Source organism: Solenopsis invicta, chromosome 7, assembly GCF_016802725.1.
Source record: "Solenopsis invicta isolate M01_SB chromosome 7, UNIL_Sinv_3.0, whole genome shotgun sequence".
Lineage (NCBI taxonomy): Eukaryota > Metazoa > Arthropoda > Insecta > Hymenoptera > Formicidae > Solenopsis > Solenopsis invicta.
This window is the reverse complement of record NC_052670.1, coordinates 13,660,220-13,677,438: the sequence shown is the minus strand read 5'-3', so window position 1 is coordinate 13,677,438 and position 17,219 is coordinate 13,660,220. Positions and strand designations below refer to the sequence as shown.

Sequence of the window (17,219 nt, the reverse complement as noted above, 5' to 3'; positions counted from 1 at the left end):
TCCTTCGATAATTTATAGCACACTTATGTCCTGCCGTGTTACAGGAAGTTAAATTAACTAGATTTCCGTTGCCTGACACATGTCGTTGCTCGAAAGAAAAGAATAGTTACTTTGCCAGACGTAACATTAGAATTTATTTAATTTTCATATTAAAATCTCTGTATCATAAGAAATTATATATAATAATGAGCAACAAAATTGTAAACATTTTATAAATATTGATTTGCTCAGTGTGTGCAATTAAAATTTTGGTTGAAATAATAGTTCCCAAAATATTTAACAATTTTTAGTTTAACACTTATTATTTTGAAAAAGTTGTTTATAAAAAATTTTTCATGTGTGAAATTCCACACATAAAAAATTCTTATGTGTAGAGTACTCTACACATACCCCACAAAAGTCGCCGTCCATGTGCGTATATCGTACCTCCAAACATTTTCTCGTACACTAGTAACGATGATAGCTGGACGGTTGTACCTTTCTGTGCGCTCACATTTGGCAATAGGTGAGGCGAATTTGGCAATATTTATAAATTAAGAATTCGGCAATCATTATAAATTAATAACTCGTTAACTATCGCGAAATAATATAAAATTTTTTCATTCATTGTCAATTTAGTCCGTTCTATCTACAATAACGTTTGTGCAATCGCTATAAATTATTTGTTATGGAACACGTTGAATAGAATGATTGCTATGTGAATATACATATTGAATCACACATTTTTACTTTATTACCAAATAATACAAAATATTTTTACATATATTGCTTAATCTTTCTCTCAACTATAGTAAAAACAGGTAATAAGTAAAAATTGATGTTAAATACACAGAGGCAGAGTTGCTCAATGTACCACACATGGAATACTGTAATAAGTAGATGGCGACCGTAATGAATATAGAGGGCGTTAGAGTAGCGAGCGCGTGCGTGCGTTAGACATAGAGATAGAACATACACGATTGTAGACATACACAATAAATAGAGAGTTAAAAGAGAACAATAGTTATTAATAAGCACCTAATAATATTACATGGCGCAGTCGTGGAAGAACATTGAAAACAAAATAAAGTAATTTGTTTAAAGAACTGCAACATAAAAACAAATAATGGAAGGAATTGGAAGGTTACCGGAACCGATGAAATTTGAGGAAAATCTCGATGAGAATTTCAAGAAATTTTATCAAAGTTTTGAACTGTATCTGGTAGCAACAGAAAAGGATCAAAAAGCAGATACAGTAAAAACAGCATTATTGCTAAACACTATAGGCAGTGAAGGCATCGAAATATATAACACATTTAGGTTAACCAGCACACAGAAAAGCGATTATAAGGTAGTGGTAAATGAATTCAAGAAATATTGTGCCCCAAGAAAAAACAGAACATATGAAAGGTTTGTGTTCAACAGTCGAAATCAACAAGTGGATGAACCTTTTGACAAATTCTTCGGTGATCTCAAAAAGTTAATACAGTCATGTGAGTATGCGGACCAAGAAGACACATTACTAGTAGATAGAATAATACTAGGCACAAATGATTTAAAGGTTCAAGAAAAACTACTTAACATACAAAATGTTACATTGGAGACTGCAGTAGAAACATGCAGAAATTATGAAGCAACCAGGAGACACCTGCAGAATGTAAGAAATAAAGAAGAAGCTGCAGTTGATGTTGTTAGAAGACAGAAGCGACATAACAAACAAAAAGAAGAAAGAGGGCAAGCAAGCACTGAAGAAAATAGAGGAAAACACTTCAAATGCGATAAGTGTGATAAAGTTCATGGATACAGAGAATGCGCAGCATATGGAAAAACATGTTACAAGTGTGGAAAGATGAATCATTTTAGTAATGTATGTAAAACAAAACTGAAGAATGTGAAGGACGTCACAAAAGATGAAGAAAGTGAGTCTGAAGAAGATGACCTGTATGTAAGCAGCATAGTCAGAGTTGGAGAGTTGTCAAAGAAGACCAAGTCAATTTGGACGGAAATCATAGAAGTCAATGGGAAAGCATTGAAGTTCAAAATAGATACGGGATCTGAAGTCAACATAATACCACTCGTGATATACAAGTCAATAGCAGCGGATGGAAGTCAACGGATACGACAAACACGAACATTACTACAAGCATATGGAGGAGGAAAAATCAAGCCAATAGGAAAAGTTAAACTTAGGTGTAAAAATACAGATAGGGACGAAGTATTAGAATTTATTGTTGTTGATTTAAATGTAAAACTGATACTCGGGTTGCCTAGTATTCAAAAGTTAGGTTACATTAAACACATTAATAACATTCAGATAAATAGTGAAAAAGAAAAGTTCATACAGTCGAATATTGATATATTTACAGGTTTAGGTACATTTAAAGATACTTGTACAATAACATTAAAGAAAAACAGTGAACCTGTTGCTAGACCATGTAGACGTGTACCTTTAACAATTAAAAGTAAACTAAAATCAAAACTTGAACAGTTAGAAAAACAAAAAATAATCGCTAAAGTCAATGGTGCTAGTGAATGGGTAAACTCCTTAGTAATTATAGAGAAACCAAATAAAACCTTGCGGCTCTGTTTGGATCCACAAGAACTGAATAAATGTATTGAAAGAGAATTTTTTGAAATTCCTAGTTTTGAAGAAATAAATAGTAAACTTAGTGGAAAGCAATACTTTTTAGTACTAGATTTTAAGAATGGATTTTACCAAGTTAAATTAGATAGTGAATCCAGTAAATTTACAGTATTTTCCACTCCATTTGGATGTTATAAATTTTTAAGATTACCATTTGGTATTAAAACAGCACCAGAAATATTTCAAAAAATAAATCAAAAGAATTTTGGAGATATCGACAATGTAATTATATATTTTGATGACTTACTAATAGCTGCTAACAGTAAAGAAGAACACGATAAGATATTACATAAAGTTATAGATAGAGCTAGGGAAATAGACGTTAAATTTAACAAAGAGAAAGTACAGTACAGAAAAACTGAAGTAAAATATATGGGACACATCTTCAATAGAGAAGGAATGCGTATAGATAAGGATAGAATAAGAGCAATTGATGAGTTAAAAACCCCAACATGTAAGAAAGAATTACAAAGGTTGTTAGGATTAGTTAACTATGTAAGAAAATTTATACCTAAGTTAGGTGAAATTGCAAGCCCAATATGTGATCTTCTGAGAAAAGATGTAGAGTTTCAATGGCTGGAAGCACATGACAAAGCGTTAAGCACTATTAAAAGTGAAATAAATAAAAATACTGTATTAATGAATTTTGATCCTACAAAACAGATTACAATACAAACAGATGCTTCTTTGAATGGTATTGGATGTTGTTTAATGCAGGAAGGAAGACCTGTAGCGTATGCTTCTAGAGGACTTAATGAAACAGAAAAGAAATATGCGGTGATAGAAAAAGAAATGCTTAGTATCGTATATGCAACTCAAAGATTTCACAATTATATATATGGTAGACAGATTAAAGTTATAACAGATCACAAGCCGAATGTATGTGTATTAAACAAACGCATTTGTCAGGTGCATTCATCAAGATTGCAAAGATTAAAATTAAAATTACTAAAATATGACATAAAATTAGAATACTTACCTGGTAAATACTTATATGTAGCTAACTGTTTGTCTCGAAATTACGGCAATGAAGTAGGAAAATTAGATAAAGATATGAATGAAATAGTACATTCCGTGGAAAAACATTTAAGAATGAGCGAAAACAGAAAGGAGGAGTTTAGATCACATACCAAAAGAGATGTAATATTAAGTGATGTATGTAAGTATTGTATGAATGGTTGGCAATGTAAAAAATATGAAGGAGAGTTAAAGATATATTATCAGATTCGAAATGACCTTCATGTATACAGGGATATGATATTCTATAATGACACGGTAGTAGTACCGAAGAGATTGCGTGAAAGAATGTTACAATTATTGCATGAAGGACATTTCGGGATAAACCGTACATATGATAGAGCACGCGAAATTTTATTTTGGCCAGGGATGTCAACGGATATAAAAAATATGATTCAAAATTGTAAAGTATGTGAACGATATAGGTATGCTAATGTTAAGGAACCTTTGGTAGCACACGAAATACCAAAGCTGCCATTTCAGAAAATAGCTTCAGATATACTCGAATTTGGCGGAAAGTCGTACTTAGTTATTGTTGATTACTTAACGAAGTGGCTCGAAATAATATTACTTAGAAGTAAACAAAGTTGTGACATTATAGAGACATTTAAAAAAGTATTTGCAACGCATGGTATTCCAGACATTGTCATAGCAGACAATATGCCATACTCTTCTTATGAATGTCAGCGCTTTGCAAAAGAGTATGATTTCGAATTTCAAACAAGCAGTCCAGGATATCCGAAATCCAACGGACTTGCTGAAAGATTTGTACAAACAGCTAAGAATATCCTGAGGAAATCTGAGGATTTAAATGGAGCACTTATGGAATATCGAAATACGCCTATTACAAGTCTTAAAAGATCTCCAGCAGAACTATTATATCAGAGAAAATTAAAAACGAAACTACCTGTAGTGGAGAAAGTAAATACAAAAATAAGAAAGTTTAGGGATGAGCTGCAGAATAGGAATAAAATAATAAAGAAGTATTATGACAGACATGCGAAACCATGAGATGATTTTAAAAAGGGAGATACTATAGTGTATAAGAATAAAAAGCAATGGCAACCGGCAGTGGTAGTAAGTAAGCACAAGTCTCCGCGTTCATACTTGATTAATACTGGTTCAAACATATTAAGAAGAAATAGTAATCATCTTAAAAAATCAGTAATAAAACATGAGACAAGTGACACAGAAATAGATAATGAGTTACCAGAAACCAGTATCAACCAAGAGATAAATAATAACAACAATAACATTCAGAATGATTCTAATAGAGATAATGTTGCAAGTGATAATGAGGCCAAAGATGAGATTAGTAAGGAAAGCGTAAGACCCGTCCGAGCGAGAAAAGTACGAAGAAATCTGCAGCCGAGGCGCATCGATTGCTTGTAGAAGCATATGGTGAGGCTGCCTTAAGTGAGAAAAGTTGCCGTGAGTGGTTTCACAAGTTTAAGAACGGTGAATTTGACGTCGAAGACAAAGAACGTAGCGGAAGGCCGAAAGTGTACGAAGACGCGAAATTGGAAACATTATTAGATGAAGATTCGTGCCAAACGCAAGAAGCACTTGCACTTACATTAGGAGTGACTCAACCAACAATTTCACATCGCTTAAAATCATTGGGAATGATTAAAAAACAAGGAAACTGGGTTCCATATGAACTGAAGCCGAGAAACGTTGAACGCCGATTTTTCACATGTGAAATGCTGCTTGCCAGGCATAAACAAAAGGGTTTTTTGCATCGTATAGTCACTGGTAATGAAAAATGGATCCACTACGATAACCCAAAGAAGAAGAAATTATGGGGACCACCTGGCCATGCTTCAACATCGACAGCCAAGCCAAACATTCATGGAAAAAAGCTCATGTTGTGTATTTGGTGGGATCAGCTTGGTCTCGTGTATTATGAGTTGCTCAAACCGAATGAAACCATTACTGGGGCTCTCTACTAAACACAATTGATGAGATTGAGCCGAGTACTCAAATGTGGAAAAACGTGCCCACTACTACTCCAGACACGACAAAGTTATTCTTCTGCATGATAATGCTCGTCCACATGTTGCGGCGCCGGTCAAAACCTATCTGGAAACATTTAATTGGGAAGTTTTACCCCACCCGCCGTATTCACCAGACATTGCTCCTTCTGATTACTACCTGTTTCGATCGATGGCGCATGGCCTGTCTGAGCAACACTTCACATCATATGAAGATACAAAAAATTGAGTCGATTTGTGGTTAGCTTCAAAAGATGAAGCATTCTTCCGACGCGGTATCCGTATGCTGCCAGAAAGATGGGAAAAAGTAGTGGCTAGCGATGGACAATACTTCGAATAAAACATTAGGTACCGTTCTTTCACAATAAATGCCCAATTTTTGATAAAAAACGGCGGAAACTTATTTATATAATTCGTTAAGTTAACTATATTGCAGAGTGGAAGATTGAACGAGTCCGTACCAATTAAGAAAAAGAAGAAAATGATTGGAAGGATAATTAAATCATTTGAAGGTATGTAGATACATGTTTATTATTGTGTGTTCGGGTAAATGTTAAGATTACTCCCACCACCTCTGATTTTTAAGTTCATTCGACACGTTTTTGCACGAAATGAACGAATCTGGCAGAAAAAAGTGTCGGACTGACCCGCGAATCGAGATATCAAGCGTTAAAGTTGACGACTATTTATGTTAGGATATCTACTAACGTTTGACTACGAAGACATTCGATTCGCCAGTCAGATATTCGGAAGAAACGTATACTTGTAAGTCGCGCTAATGGCGATGAAGTTTGTTATATCACGTTACTAATAATAATAATAATGTGTGTTATATACCGTAATAACAATAATAAAATATATATATATATATATATATATATATAATTAATGTACGTTTTTTAAGATAACCCTATGTATAATTTTAATATTTTTATTTATTATTTTATAATTTAACAATAAAATAAAATTTATATCGCTCGCACGCGTGTGGCACTCACGTGTGTAGGCGATATGAATCTCAATTGCTGCACTCATATCAGATTCATGTCGTCCGCATGCGTGCGGCATTCACACGTGCCGGCGCGGGCGATATGAGCCTCAAATGCGGATATATCTGCATGGTGCTGTGCAGACACACTGTGACGATTATTACGCACACTTGCGCGCACCGTGCACTCACTACGCAAGCATTTTGTTATCTGAGAGGATCCCGTTTGAACACAACACCGATGTATAGAGTTTTTCGGTTGGTTAAATTAGATAATTCAAGATGATTAGTTGGTGTCCAATCGAGCTGTGTCCAAACGGATGTCACCCGTTATAAAACCACTCATCTCGACGTAATGTAACGAACTGAGTATACGTTGTGATAGAAATGTACGCGAAATTTGAAATGTATAATTATTAATAATTATATTATTATATAAAGTATTTTGTGTTTAAGTTTATAAAATATTAGTTTCATATAATTTAACGATTTATAACAGTTAACTTTTTCCTTTATACTTTATTACTATATAAAGCATTCTGTATTTAAGTTTAAATTTGTTTAACGTTTAATAAATTTGGTTAAAAATCAATAATAAAATAAAAAAAAATTTCCAACAATAACATTTATGTTTAATAACACATATATACGTATACATATATACATGTGACATATATGTACTATGTATATTTGTACACAGTATTACAAGATTATTCAGCTTTTAAAAGTTTAAAATAAATAATTGTTTAAAAGAAAGAAAGAACTCCCGACTGCTGCTAAAAGTTTGTTTAATAATAAGAATGAAAAAAGTTTAAGAATAAAAATTAAAAAGTTATAAACTTAAATAAATTAAGATAAGAAACATTAGAGAAACTAAAAATTAAAAAAAAACAATACTAAAAAAACAGAATTTAAACATATTATAAACAAAACTTAAACAAATTTAAAAAAGCACAAATTAAATCTATAAAAATTGTTTTAAAAAGTTTGAAATAAGAATTAAACTTCTTATTGAATTAAATAAATAAAACTATAAATTAAATCAAATACAAATATTTGACATTAAATTTTTTTTTTTTATTTAATAATATATTAAACTTAAATAGCAGTCGGGAGACGCTACGCTGAATGATAGATATAATATTATCCTGAATAGTTATAAAATTCAGCGTGACGTCTCCCGACTGCTAGTTAAGTCTAATTTATTACTAAATATTACAAAATAAAAAACTTTTTTTTAATTAAAAATAAATACAAAATTCAAGGCTCATATGAATATCAATTTAAATAAAACAAGACAAACTAAAGAGCCGTACTGGATGTTGTGCGCAAAAACAAACAAATGCTAAATAAATTTAAACGTTTCGACCTTTAATCAATGGTCTTCCTCAGTACAAGACTTAGAATCTATAACAACAATTTAAATTACATTTAAGATTACAAATCTCATTACAAATTAACGTATCAAATTAGTTGACAAATAAAAATCTTACCAAATGTGAAAATGCGACATCCGCTTACAAAAATCGTGAAAAAATGTTGGAAACACCGTAGTCTAAATGATAATCTTGAAGACCGTGAATAGATATAGTTTTTAACCCTGCACGGCTCTTTAGCTCGTCTTGTTTTATTTGAAAAAAATTTTTAATGTCAAATATTTGTATTTGATTTAGTTTTATTTATTTAATTCAATAATTAGTTTAATTCTTATTTCAAACTTTTTAAATCATTTTTTATAGTTTTAATTTTTGTTTTTTTCCCAATCAACAACCAAAAATTTTGGTCGCAAATGCCTAAATTTTAGTCCTGAAACTTGTAGTTAAAAAAAAGAGAACAATAAAGAGTTTAATTTATAATTGTTTTTTTAGCCAAAATTACTATTTATTATATTTTTAACCAAATAACTTTTAATTGAATAAATCAATTTAACTGATTTTTTACACAAACACTTATTAGAATTTTAGCAGTAAAGGAGGATAATATAGGGTAGTTAGGATTTGATGATTTGAATAAGCTAGGTTTTATTTGAGGTTTACTTGATTTGCTTATGGTCTTAAAAAATGTTTCAATTAGTAGGCAATGTAATAAGCAAATTTTTAATTTTGCGTGTATCCAAAATTATGTACAGGTTTTTGGAATCTGCTACCAATACATATGTATTTTCGAAAAACCTAGCGGAGAGTATAATACAAGAATATTCTTCCTCCTTGCCTTGTGCGATTGTAAGACCTTTTTCAGGTACGTAGATTTTTTTGAAATTATTTGAAATACATTTTAGTTTTAATATATTACTGCCAAATATGCCAAATACTCTTGTAATATTATGTGAGAAACCGAAAAAATTCAAATTGGATTGATGTTCATGAAAAATGTGTTTCAACTTTAAAATGCATTATGGTCAAAATCTCAACAGTTTGCGTCTATCTGAAGCTACGAGATAATATGTAAAATAAGTTTAATGTGCACAAAACATAGGTTGTTTTGTGCAACATAGTAAATCTTGCGCTTCTTCATCCTAATGCATTTCTCATGTGTCTTGATTGTGTGTTTGCATGATATTACGTTTATATTTCCATGTTTCAGACAAAATGTCACGTAAATATGCTTACAGATGCAATCAAAACATTTAAAGTCATTAAAAATGTTAAATTAATTTATTTTTATAACACAAAATAAATAAATTGTATCCTTACATCTTCAAATTGGCTTATTTTTGTTTATTTTTTTTTCAAATTTGTAATAAACATTCCCTACCCATGGAGTGGAAGTAAAAAGAAGTAAATTTTCCACTTATAAAAACGGTCCTCTTATCGATACTAAAAGTGGCGTCAAAGGTGTCCCCATACTTCCGATATGTTACGTCAGCGTCTACGCATTGTTTGCTATGCATCAGACATCATGAGACGTCATTTACAGTATTTTGATATATGTTTAGTATCCTGATGAGTTTTAATGGTGAAACGCGTTTGTGCAGTTTTGCACTGCCGAAACGGGCAGAAACGTATAGGAAAAACAAAGAAAGAGCTGACAGCATTAAATAAAAGTCGCGTTAACCAAATGTTTGGAGTAGTGCTTATGACTATCAATGTCCTCTGTTTGTAGAAAGAAATAAGACCATTTTTAAGGTGATTTTTCTATGGAGATTTTACTTCTTTTTAACACTCCATGACCCTTACCACCACATAATACTTCTTTATTTTGCACAAAACAATTCTAATTACTATTTCAATTACCATCATAAATCGCGTTCTGTAGCAAAAACACCAAATATTTTATCGCAGAGGACAATATTCTTTGATAGCAGACATCCCAATAACTACAACGCACAGATTACAATAAAAACGAAAGTCACTTACCAAAAATAGCGATATATTTTGCAGAAGAATAAATGTAATTGTAGTGCCAAATAAACTTCTGTCTATTAAGTACGCAAGGAACATCCGATCAATTTGAAACTTCGTATATAGCCTAATGCATATTTGAATGATAAATAACGTATATACTAGAACGATAGATTCCTATTTGTTACATTCGCCTAAAAAAAATTAGATTTGCACGAAACACCCACTGCACAAAATACCCCACCCTATTCTATATTGGGTATATTCCGAACGGTGTTAATTTAGCTTGTTTTTTTTTCTAAAAGTTGACAGCCATGTAACTAAACAGAGAAGTGTTTCGCACTCATCGTTTAACCTGCAATGACCTGCAAACATCGTAATAAATCGTGGATGTTGTGTTAAACCAGAAAAGGTCACATATGTATTCTTTAGAGATACAAGATGATAATGAAACTTACAATTTTTTGGCACCAAAAGATATTAATAATTTAGCTCATAGTGGTAAATATTGTAATAAACTATTAAAAAAACAAAATTTTTTTCATAATTTTTAATTTTTTAAATCTAGTATACGTAGAAAAATAATAAATTATGCAAAAACAAAAATATCCTGAGTTATTTAATAAAAGTAAATCTACAAAAACTAAAACATATGATAAAAAAGTATTAAAATTATTACAAAATTTTAATACTATACAACTTTATGTATCAAATAGTATTTATAATATTTATCCTTGTTAAGAAAAATTTCTATATTTTTCAAACAAAACAAAACAAAAGTTAAAGCTCTTATAAATAAATTAAATTAGAAAACAGTGAGCTCAAGAGCCACGCAGGATATCGAATGCAAATAAATAACAGATAACTCCAATGTCAAACGTTTTGACCTTTAATGACGGTCTTCCTCAGTGATATTACAAGTCAAATAGATAGGGATTGTGCAAAACCGCGGTGTACATCTTACTACAACGTCTTAGCATAATAATATTATAAAAGACCTCACAGAGCGTGTGCCGAGACAAGAGTTTTGTGAACCACATAGATTAGTTGCTCTAAGCACCAAAACTTGTATCACAGCCTTGAAATAGGATGTTACAGACCGTGCCATTAATGCCTGGGTCACCCATTTTGGGGACCTTATTTCTTTCTTGGTCATTTTTACGTTCATGACCAAATGTCGCGCGCGACCACGAATGTATCGTAGTGTTAGTAGTGTTTTGACAGCTAGCTGTTCTAATCTTAATTTTGATCTGTCAAATTTCTGAAACATTCCAAAAGAATATTTAGTAATAAAGTCAGTTGTCCATTAGGAATTATAGAAAATTATTCACAATTTAATCGAAAGAAAGTGAATTGAAGCATTTGATACGTCAGATAAGTAGCATTAAAAAAAATAAAATAAAATTGCTAATAAATTATTTGTTAATAAGAAAATATACTTTGCGAGCTGTTATTCTTATTTACAGGTAATAATAAATAAGCGAAAGGAGCGTTATCAACGGAGCGTTTGGGGCAACAAACATTTATTGGATGCAAAAACAGAAATAATACCTAATCATGAGATATATGACAGAATGTAATGGTAAAGTAGTTCAATATTACTGATCTTGCAAGAATGGATATTGTATGGTTGGATATTGTGTGCATGTAATAACAATCATTCAATATCTGAGATATGCACAATATCTGGACAAAGATATCTATGAGCTAGCAAGATCAGCTAACGATGTATTTGTTTAGTTTTAGAGAATCTGATAATAAAAAAGTAAATAAAGTTTATATGTTTGCCAGGATCTAAGTTTGGTAAGTGAGCATGACGTTTTCTCTTGCTGGAAGGCCGGTAGAGTCCAGAGCGTTCATCTTAGTGCTCGCATGCCATTATCATTATATTTTGTGCAATAAGCAGTTGGACGGGGATGCATCGATGCACTGCTATGTTAGGAAATGTTGCAACTAGCTATGGACATCTCTCTTCAGAGCCTCCACACCTGAGGCGCCTGGAAAAATTAGTATACCACTTGAAAATATTGTTCGTTCATCAGCCAGGTTTAAATTAATATATTATTCTTTAATACATACAATCAATATGTACGTCTAAATAAGAGTGCAAGTAATTTTAAAATATGTATGTATCAAAAAATAATATATTAATTTAAACCTGTTTGAGGAATGAACGATGATGTTCTCAAGTGGTATACAAATTTTTCCAGGCGCCTCAGGTGCTGAGGCCCTGAAGAGGGATGTCCATAGCTGGTTGCAAAATTTTCTAACATAGCAGTGCATCGATGCATCCCCTTTGTCCAGCTGCTCATCATACAAAATAAAATGGCAATGGCATGCGAGCACTAAGATGAACGCTCTGGGCTCTATCGGCCTTCCGGCAAGAGAAAGCGTTATGCTCTCTTGCTAAACTTGGGTCCTGGCAAACATATAAACTTTATTTACTTCTTTTTTATTATCAGGTTCACTAAAACTAAACAAATACATCGTTAGCTGATCTTGCTAGCTCATGGATGTTTTTGTCAAGATATTATGCATATCTCAGATATCGAATGATTGTTATTACATGTACACAATATTCAACCATACAATATCCATTCTTGCAAAATCAGTAATATTGAACTACTTTACCATTACATTCTGTCAAATATCTCATGATTAGGTATTATTTCTGTTCTTGTATCCAATAAAATGCTTGTTGCCCCAAACACTCCGTTGTTAATTCCTTTTGCTTATTTATTATTACCTGTAAATAAGAAGAACAGCTCACAAAGTACATTTTCTTATTAACAAATAATTTATTAGCAATTTTATTTTTTTTAATGCTTCTTATCTGACGTATCAAATGCTTCAATTCACTTCTTTTCAATTAAATTGTGAGTAATTTTCTTTAATTCCTAATGGACAACTGACTTAATTACTAAATATTCTTTTGGAATATTTCAGAAATTTAACCAATCAAAATTGAGGTTAGAACGGCTAGCTGTCAAAACACTACTAACACCACGATACATTCGTGATTGCGCGCGACATTCGGTCATAAACGTAAAAATGACCAAGAAAGAACCCATATAACAAAACTTGATCCCAGGGATATCCTGCGGATGTATGTCAAGGGATTTCTAATATCCTGAGGATGTGCTTATTAGATAAACTTAAGAGGTCCTAAGGATATCCTGTGGATGTCTGAATGTCCGCTATGTAGAGCCCTAGGATATCGTAATTCAGATATCCTCAGGATGTCTTTGGATAATCAAATTTGATCCTGAGGATGTCCAATGGATGTCTTAAAATAACTTTTAGGACTTTCTAATTCTATGAATTTTTCCAAAATATTTACCTAAATATTATTGCACCACATAATTCCAATGAACAAAACAATATTTTTGTAACATTTTGAAAAACATTTTTCGCAAAAAAAAAATCTTGGGAATTTTTTTTGGAAATTCCCAAGCGGTCACCTATCCAAGTTGTGACCGCGGTGAACGGTGCTTGACTTCTACGACTGCTGCGAACTGGATCCCTCGTGATGATCTGTGAACACTTTATGCTAATACATTTATATAACTGATAGATTAGGTGAATATATATTATTAAAAAGATGAACTGTATAATTAAAGCATATTTATATAAATTTTATTTATATAAATATATATAAAATTATAGTTTTCATGTGATTTTTACAAATGCGAAATAGCATCTGAAATAATTTCTGTTATTTGTTTAAATAAGAGTGCAACCAGAAATATATGCCAATATAATACAATAATTAAATTAAATATGAAAAAATTATTAAAAAAACATTTAAAAAACATTTAGAAATATTGTTTGCTCATTGGGATGTAAATCGAGGTTTTTTCATTCATGGATTTATTTTGTCTGTCGATAATATTTATGTTTCTCAATAGTACTGTCTTTAAGATAGAAATTTCGAATTTTTAAATCAAAAAAGCAACGGCACAAGTTTTAAATAATTAATATATGCTATTCAAAAACTTAAGTATTTACATATAGCTCAATGAAATAGTCCCGCAGATGAAAAAATCATAGGGGTTATCAAAATCATACGCGTTTGACGTGTTTATAATCCAGACGGCAAATCTCGTAGGGACGTCTTAAGGACGTCCATGAGATGTAACGCTCTAAACCTATCCTATTCACGTCCCTGGACATTCAGAATGGATTCAGGATCATCCTGAGAACGTTTTGTGCTGTTAGGATTTGTATATTATTAGTAATAAAAAAATTTTTTTTTTAGATTAGAATAAGATATACTAAGGACTTTAATGGCAATTACAAATGTCCTAAGGACATCCTATGGATGATTTTACATTTTGGATTAGAATAGGATCAATCCGATCAAAATAGGATATCCTAAGGAGATTCATTGCTATGTGGGAAACGAGGTTTCCAAATTGGGTGACCCAGGTATTAATGGCACGGTCTGTACATCTCGGTGAGAATAGATATTCGTATCTATCATTCTACAATCTTTCACAGAATCATTTTAAGGTAATTTTACGAGGATAAATAAAAAATTATCCGCACTTTTGCTAAAACATGTCTTTAAGTTTGTCACCCTGCGTTCCAGGCAGGCAGGCTTTAAGTTGGCACTACTAGTTGGCACCACTAATTTGGAACTTTGATCGCGTCAGTTTGTTTATCGCACGGACTTAGATTAGGAATAAAGGGACAGTGCATAACCTACAGAGTTGTGGCACGTTCGCGACGGGGGGAGGGGCGCCATGTTGGTTTCAAAGATTGCACACATTAAAACGTGTACAGTGTATGTGTAACATAAACAGTACAGAGTAATAAAGTTTAAAATTTTGTTAACTTTTTACATTAAATTTTTCTTTAATTATTTAATAACATATAATACATTTAGCAATGTAACAAGCTAGTATAACAAACATATTAAATAATATGTAGGATATGATTGTATATTTAGATAATAAGTGTGATCTACAAGTACAGAGTTTGTTGCACAATGAGAATAGCACGCTTTGGATACAAACTAATTGCGGTGCTTGCAAAACTCTCAGCAGTCTCAAATCAGTCTCTTCGGTTTCGCCAAGGCTCTCCGATCTTGTGGTGATTAGCTTTATCGTGCCGCACACACACAATACGCACAAACTCGCAGCTCGCAACTCTAGGATTGCTCCTGCACCGACGTGTTTCGTTCAGCTACCGCCAGGACTCTTTCGCCCGCCCGCGCCATCTGACGCCCGCTCTTACACATAGATGTATATGCATCGCACTCGCTCGCACACCACACGCATACCCACCCTCGCACTCGACTGTCCTCCTACAAATATTTTACATATAAAAACAAAATAAAAAATAAATTATGATAAAATAAAAAATAATAATTAAAATAACTTTTTCTTTTTTGCTTTAAATAAATAAAGTATCAACAAACACATACCTCAATTGTATCAACAAAGAAAATATTTTGTTATATTAATAAAAATAAAATATTACGTATTAATAAGATTAATATAATTTTTTACTTGTGGAAACTAATTTTTATATTTTGTTTCAATACTTTCTGAAATTTATTTTTATATTTGTCTAAAGAATTTGTCGTGATAAATCGTCCTGGTATTCTGCATTTTACCATTTTTATTTTTAAAGAGTGAATTAACGTTGATGAATAAGACAAATAAGTTCAAGAATTTAACCTAACCTTTTTTTTATAGTTGGGAAACGCCTTTATGAGTCACCGGTCCTGTGGGGACAGGAACGCGGGGTATGTGAGACTCGCCGATCTAGCTAGTAGCCGGCATACTCACTAAAACCCAACTTTTTCCGGCGTCTGGGCTCGGGACGGATCACGGGATTGAACTAAGCATGTACCGCGATCCGTCCTAGCCCAAACGGGTCCCTGCCCGAGAACAGGAACCCCCCTCCGGAGTTAGCGGCCAGAGCTCGACCGAAGTCAAGCCCCAGCCGCCCGAAACGAGATGCCGGGTGTGCGTCGGACCCCCTTGGAAGAGGGCCCTAGGTACGCACTCCCGCATCCCCAGCCCCGAGACGGGTCAGTCGGGCAACTACCCCGCCACTGATTCCGCCCGAGGCGTACCTCCTCAACAGTGGAGAGGGTAGGGCTCTCTGTCCAGTCTAGCCAGCGCTGTGAGAGTCTCTCTTTCCCACTGTTTCTTCCCGGCCATCCCCCCTTCACCCTTCCCTGAGGAAGGGAAAAGGAGGGAAATGCAGCCGCGCCAGTGGAGTTGTCCCCGGCGGCAACCAATCCGTCGCCGCTAGGACACTGGCGATCTCTGATTTCGGGCAGGGAGAGGGCGACAAACTCACCCTCTCCCTGCCCACTGCCCGCGGTTTTTTCCGTTAAGGAGGAGGAGGTGGTCCCTGATGATGTTGTTGCAGAAATCTTCTGCGCCTCCCCCCCCCCTTTGTTTCCTTTCTGGCGGCGCGTCGGGAGCCTCCTCCCGTGCCCGCTCTGCCGTTTCCTTCTGCAACATGACAGTGTCGCAGAAAGAGGCTACCGCCGCCCACTCGTCGGCACGGGCAAGCATCCGCTCCACCACCGTGGGAAGGTCTAAACCGGTCCCTATTCTGTCGGTGAGGGCACGACGCTCGTTCGCCCAGGCTGGACACACCTCTAAGGTATGTTGCGCCGTGTCCCTCGCCTCTGGGCAGTGGTGGTACTTTGTGGTGGCCTCCCGCCCAACCTTCTCGTGCAGGTACTCTCCGAAGCACCCATGCCCGGAGAGCACCTGCGTTACGTGGAACGAGAGACCCCCGTGCCCGCTGCCCACCCATTCCTTGAGAACAGGACCAATGGCTTCGACCACCCTCAGACCAGCCCTGGCCTGGGGCAGACGTCCCTGCCAGTGCTCGACAACCTCTCGGCGGGCTTCATTCTGCCGAGCCTCCAGCATTTGCTGTGTGGCAGACTCGCCCCCGCGGGCAAGCTCCTCCTTCCACTCGTTGGTGTCCGTGAGGGAACACGCTAGGTAAGCCCACGGAGGCAAACCCGCCAGCAGACACACCGCCTCCTAGGAGATGGTGCGGTACGCGCGCGAGACCCTGATGGCCATCTTACGTTGCTCCCTCTGGAGCAACCTTATGTTATTATTGTTGGCTACCAGAGCCCCACACCATACGGGTGCCCCATACATTGCTATTGACTGCACCACTCCCATGTTGAGGCGGCGTACCATCTCGGATGGACCGCGCAGATTGGGCATTAGCCGGCTGAAACTGGAGACAGCGGCATCCAACCTGGCGGCCAT

The 17,219-nt window shown here is 34.6% G+C and overlaps 2 protein-coding genes across 2 annotated transcripts; one reads left to right on the top strand and one right to left on the bottom strand.

Annotated features, from left to right (window-relative positions):
- Positions 1-1,105: 1,105 nt before the first annotated feature.
- On the top strand, positions 1,106-13,226 carry LOC113004417 (uncharacterized protein K02A2.6-like). The gene is made up of 5 exons (XM_039451993.1): positions 1,106-2,422; positions 2,468-3,502; positions 4,082-4,561; positions 4,667-4,966; positions 13,113-13,226. The coding sequence occupies exons 1-5, from the start codon at positions 1,106-1,108 to the stop codon at positions 13,224-13,226; spliced, it is 3,246 nt and encodes a 1,081-aa protein (XP_039307927.1).
- Positions 13,227-15,115: 1,889 nt separating this feature from the next.
- On the bottom strand, positions 15,116-17,219 carry LOC105204266. The gene is made up of 3 exons (XM_011173323.2): positions 17,030-17,219; positions 16,419-16,936; positions 15,116-15,271 (listed from the first exon to the last, which is right to left on the bottom strand). Exons 1-3 carry the CDS (start codon positions 17,217-17,219, stop codon positions 15,116-15,118), a joined length of 864 nt encoding a protein of 287 aa, XP_011171625.1.